The following is a 6,063-nucleotide window of genomic DNA, read 5'->3' on the forward strand; positions in this document are numbered from 1 at the left end:
TAGAAGTATACAAAAAACTTCACATCCACAACTGCTACTGGTTTCTGTCCTGAGGTCTTATCTACTTAACATCTTGAGAAAAATTTACTTTTTCATCTGCTAAACTGTGACAGAATAACACTTTTAAGTGAAATTCAGAGAAAAAAAAAATAGGAGTATTTTTATGTGCTCTGTTGCACCCACACAAATCCTCACTCAGCAGCAACTGCAGTAAACGGTTCTGTACTCCCAGTAGGCACATTCTTGCAGCAACAGTTACTACTGTGCATAAACAAGGAAAAGAGTTGCTAGAGAACACTGTACATAAAACTGAAGAAAATGCAGCTAATTTGCAAGCTTAGATTTGCACTCTAGAAAGCACAGTATAAAAGAAAGCCATTGTAAAACACATAAAAAATTATAGGGTCAGAGATTAGAGTACAGATTCATTAGAGAAAATAACTCTGAACATGTAATGAAAAGCTGCCATTCAAAGGCAAGAATAATAGTAAAATAAAGATTAAATATATTACAGTGAAACATCAGCATTGTTATTTCAGTCTTCTAACTTAAATCTAAAGGTACATTTACATTTAGATGGATTTCTTTAACTTCTTGATCTGTCAAATTTCATTCAAATTACAGTTGGTGGACTTGCTGCACAGCACTTCACAGATCCATAGTTAATAAGGGGGTATATTCATCAAGCAAGTTAAACACTTTATGCTTAAGCCTACCACTGTTAATTCCTAAACAGGGAATCAAGTGTCTCGTGTGCTTGAGCTGTAAGCTGTCACACAAGTCTACACACAGAGTGAAGAGAACATGCATTCACACTTCAAAGTAATTGCAGAAGAAATTTTTTTTTTTTCCTAGCTTAAAGAAAAAATAAATAGTAAAAAATGGCTAACAATGCTGGGGCTCTTGGAACAGCTTTTTTTACTGTTATCTTCACATACACAAGGCAATTTGTCAAAGTATCTGACACTGTTACATCAAATAAAGGTTTGGTAGTTTATTTATTTAATTCAGTTACAGTGCTTCAATAGGATGATACTCAGTTTTCACCAGAGCAGAGCCTTTCTTACAGTCCATGCAGCTACAGACATTACCAGTCTCTATCAAGTTGCACCAGTCTCAGTGAAATTTGCCTCATTTGTTCTTTTCAAAAGCTTTACCAGTGGTTCCCATGAATCAGAACAGCAATCTTGAGTTCAGTTATATTTCAGTGAACTTCTATCAAAACATTTTTATTCTGTGTATACAGATCTGGAAACCCAGGGAACTTCCACCAAACTCGCTTCTAGGAAGTTTTTTTTTCAAGACCAGTAAGTAACAAAAAGCTGTAGGAACTTCAGACTATAACACTGGCAGCAGCTTGACTATCAGTAACCTTGTCTCAGTATGGAAGTTGGCTAGTGGTAGAGAACAGAGCAGTGCAAGTTTCTATTAACCATTTCTGTCACAATTTGCAATTGTTTCTGAATTAAAATACACCACAGTAACTGTGATATCATCTCTGTACATTCTCGCAAGGTCTTCAGGCAATGTCAGCATTGCCGCCAGTTTCTCTTGGTCCACCTCCCCATACTCATTACTCCCAATGGCATGTCTTATCAGGTGAGTCGCTATGTTCTGGTCAAGTGAGGCAATGCCTCTGTTTTTCCTTTGAAGTAACAAGCTGTGCATGTAACCCAAATTAACTGGCTTCTCAAAAGCCAGTTGTGGTTTCTGCACATTAAGCTCAGTAAGGTGTCCAGCAACAAGTTGTACAACCTTCTCATTACTTAGCATCTCCCATAGTCCATCCGAAGCAATAACTAGAAACTTGTCTTTGCTTCTTAGTTTGTGGTATGTGACTTCAGGTTCTGCAGTTAAATAAGGAGGTGTATAGTAATTTGGAGGAACATACTGATAAATATTTAGAGCCTCAATGTCACAGCTATTCTCAAGAACACTGTGCTGCAGTTCTTTACTCCATTTTAGTTGCACATCTCCAAAAGCTCTGGAGGGCATGAGAATCCCCAGCAATCTGTCATTCACAAATAGAGTTTTCTCCTCTGATCTAGGATGTTCTCTCTTCAGTCTTCTAATTTCAAATTCATCAAAGGCATTGTGGTCTCGGGTTAGAGGGAGAGTAGACCATGTTCCGTCTTCCTCAAGAACCCCTAAAACCGCTCTGCAATCACCTGTATTTGCAACATGTAAGTGAACACCATCAATGTGAGCTACACAGGCTGTTGCACCAGAAAAAGCTACTTGAAGGGCAATATTTCTCATAAATTCATTTTCCTGGGGAGCCTGAACTTCCAGAGATATGTCTGAGTCTAATCTTTTGAACGCACATATCATGGCCTCTTCTAAACTAAATCCTGGCTCAGTGTCTAGGTCCAGTAAGTGTTGCCAGTAAACCCGGAGGTTTTCAAAATACTGTGAAGTTATTTCTCGATACTCTACATCATTTGGGTGTTTGTGCCACTGCAGAATAGGCAGAACCGGTTTCATGCACTCCACAGCAAGCTCGATCTCTTCCAAGGTTTGCCGAGACATGAGAGAAACTGCTATATAATGAAGTAGTCTCTCACTTACTGCCTGAGCACATGCAGAACCTGCGTGACCATCGAAGACTCCAAACATCATCCCTCTGGTCTGCAAGCAAGTGGCTGCACTTCTGCGGTCTTCAATAGGGCTGTTGGATGCCAACTGGTTACTTTCAAATCTCAACACAGAATTTGGATTTTTACTATTCAAATCCAGTATTTTATGTGATAATTCACCAGCTCTGAGTATATCATTGATTTGTGAGGGAGACAACTGGAAAGATAATTGTTCTTCTTCAGTGGAAGTGTGTCGGAATGCTTTCTTTAAGGAGAAGGTGCTGTTTAAGCTGCAGCTCCCCACAGGGTAAAGACGTGCTTTGGAGAAAACAAACTTCCATTTTATTGTGTTTCTGTTTGAGATACAGATGGAGTACAAGCGTCCTTTTCCTTGTAAAACAAAGCTGTTTCTCGCTGAGCTTAAGATCCAGGATGATACAGTTCTTGACATCATAAGTCACTCCACAGATAGGAGCACTTTCCTTCAGTAACACAGAATGTCTTTATAGCCTGGAATATAAGAACAGAAAAGGTGTAAAATTTAGAAGGTTCACAAGAAGCTTTCTATATAACAACATAAGAGCGAGTCTAGAGCTCACAGAAATATTCATACTTTTCCCAAAAAAGACTGCTGTAGATAGAGGCATCTTAAAAGTGATACAATTTCCATCACTTAATTACAACCTTAGGATATGACTGCTGCTCCCCAGTTAACTCATCAGAAAAGCTGATTTTTATTTTCCAGGCACGTTTTTGCTCAATGTGGCAAGAAATTACAAGAAACGTAACTGTAAATTGTACAGTGAACAGCCTCATCTAACCCAAGACAGAACAGATTCAATGAGTTAGAAAATGAGAACTTAAGTGACAACGCTAAACTTAAAAAGCAACTCTGTCAATACACTCTATCAACACAAAGAGTAGATCAGTACTCAAACCCTGGAAAAGAACTGAAAGATGGCAAGTTAATGATTTATATGAATTGCCATAATCTTTGCATCTAGAACAAGCTCGTCTACCTTTCCGGCTCTGTTCCAGTTTATACGCTTGACTCTTCCTTTTTTTTTTTTACCTTCAAAGTAAACCTTGACACAGATAGGATTTTTCACATAGCTGAAGGCAGAGCTTACTGCTAGTTAATTAACACATTTATCATAACTATCACTACCTGAAAGTGCACAATGCCATGGCACAGTTAGTGACAGCTTTTACAGGTTTACGATTTGGCTTGTTCATTTGGAGTGCAATTAGAATAAGCAGCTGTGAAGAGCTCTGCTGCCAACAGCGTTAAAACCTCAAGCACATGAAGAGCTGAAGTTCTGCAGTTGCTGAGGAGGAAGTCCATCATAATGTCTCCTACTTGAGATAAGGTATTCAAGCTGGGGGAAATTGGTAAGTACAGCCAGATGCTTACTCCACCAGAGTTCTACCCCATGGATGTCAAAAGCTAACTGTGTAATAGCACTGGAAGTACAATCCAAAAGATCACACTAGCAGCCAGTCAGAACAATACAGTTCTCTGTGAGCTCTGAACCCCTTTCAGATTACCCGTAGCATCACATGCTCTAGGTCTCAGGACAAAGATGTTACATACTATTGCAATATTGTTTTTTTTAGTGAGACACTTCATGAGAAATGAGAAGCCAGCCTGGCCAGCTGCATGAAAGTGTTTCTAAGAAACCAACAGAAGGTAAAACCAAAGTTGAACTATTCTAAACAAAAGGCCTATTGATACAACCCAAGGACTTTACTGAAATTCCATCTAGAAAACAAAAGCAATGTGTCACAAATCATTTATGAATTCTACCACCCATGCTTAACAACAGAAAAGAGTAAACAAGCCCTTCCAACAAGGATCCCACCATGGTAATTCTGGGGACCCTATGAGGACAGGCAAAAGCACACCATAATTTTACTGTCAACATGAGAACAGATGGAAAAGGCAATGCCAGTTCGTTGCTTGAGGCTTGCCTGCAGTCTCCTAGGTCACTGCCATCTCCCAGCACAACCAACACCTGTTGTACTGTAGAGAACACAGCCAAAATAAACTGAATACGACAACAGCTGACACTGATAACTCCAGCATTGGCTAAACCCAAAAAGCATCCACAGTGCAAGATAAGCCTTCGTGTTTGCCAGCCTTTCCCAGGCCATTCCCTATCCTGATTTCTCTCCCCGGCCTTCAGAGACGCACGAGATACAGCAATGACGACTTTCATGTTCTTGACTCGAAAAACCAATAGAAACGCAACTTAACTCTGTCCAAATCAGCAGGCTGACAGACACAGCAAGGCAGTAGGGTTTTTCCTAGCAGCAGAGTTGCCTAATACCATTTAGACACATATTTGCGTAAGACCGAGTAGCATCGATTAGTCCTGGAGCACATTTCTGAACCACCACTGCTCAATCCTTGTAACAACTTTGACATCCTCAGGTTCCTACGCAGTCGCAGTGTGTAGCCTCCACTGCTGCTGCCCGGGACACTCACCCACATCCGTTAACCCCTCCAGCACAAGCCGCATTAAAACACGGTAGCGGTGCTATTAAAAGCCATGTGCTAAAGAGCATTATGTAAGAGCAAATTACATAAAAGCTTAGATTCCCTGCCTGGCACACCTACCGCTTTAGCACCAAACGCGGCACTTCCTCAACAGGTAATTAGTGCAATCACTGAAACCCAGACAGCCCCCCCATCGCAGTCCTCTTGCTGCTAGGAAGTCAGAATGCGCACTGGGAGCTCACAGAACAGGAACGCTCACATTTCCCAATAAAATATCTATTACATTTAGTTTTACAGCCTCTCCTAGACCCCTCACGTACAGCCCCCTACACTCCTACGTTTCCCCCACGCATGCTTCTGACACTTGCCCACACCCCTCCACACACTCGGCCCTTATCCAATACAGATCTCACACACATCAACCCCCAACCCACTATTCATCGGCTCCCCAGCTTCTCCTAACCCACACCTCCCCTCACCGACCCCATCCAACTCACGCAGCCCCTACCCGACACAAGCTCCCGCTCCCAGCCGCTACTCCTCACACACTCTTGCGGGCCGTTCCCCGCAGAGCCGCCCCACGGCGTTCCTGCCCCACGGCTCAATCCTCCAGCGACCAGGAAGGCTGCCCCTTAAGCGGACTCGTCCGGCCAGGCCTGGGTCCTCTGGCTCCACACCCCCTGCCCCGTCGCACCGCCCCCCGCCGGGCTCAGCCAGTGCCGCGGCGGAAGGGCGGGCGGGCGGCCACCGCCCCGGCCAGCCCCCACAGCGCGGCTGCCTCTGCAGCGGCGGAAGCGCCCGTGTGCCGGTGACGGCGCTTCCGTCCCGCCCTGCGCGGCGCCCCCGGGCGCACCCAGCGGCCGCAGAAGCCCCCACGCGCCCCCGCCACCTGCAGGTTCCGGGCTGGCGGGCGCGGCGCGGGCGGGCGGGCAGCTGAGTGACGGCGCTGAGTGGCAGCTCCGCCGCCCAACCCGCGCTCCCGGCGCC

General features: G+C 44.0%; 1 protein-coding gene across 1 annotated transcript; it reads right to left on the bottom strand.

Moving 5' to 3' along the window:
* Nucleotides 1-974: 974 nt before the first annotated feature.
* On the bottom strand, nt 975-5,838 carry PDP2 (pyruvate dehydrogenase phosphatase catalytic subunit 2). Its single transcript, XM_062007389.1, has 2 exons — nt 5,585-5,838; nt 975-3,086 (listed from the first exon to the last, which is right to left on the bottom strand). Exon 2 carries the CDS (start codon nt 3,028-3,030, stop codon nt 1,429-1,431), a length of 1,602 nt encoding a protein of 533 aa, XP_061863373.1. The 5' UTR covers nt 3,031-3,086; nt 5,585-5,838; the 3' UTR covers nt 975-1,428.
* Between the last annotated feature and the right edge of the window lie 225 nt (nt 5,839-6,063).

This window comes from Colius striatus, chromosome 14 (assembly GCF_028858725.1).
Source record: "Colius striatus isolate bColStr4 chromosome 14, bColStr4.1.hap1, whole genome shotgun sequence".
Taxonomy (NCBI): domain Eukaryota; kingdom Metazoa; phylum Chordata; class Aves; order Coliiformes; family Coliidae; genus Colius; species Colius striatus.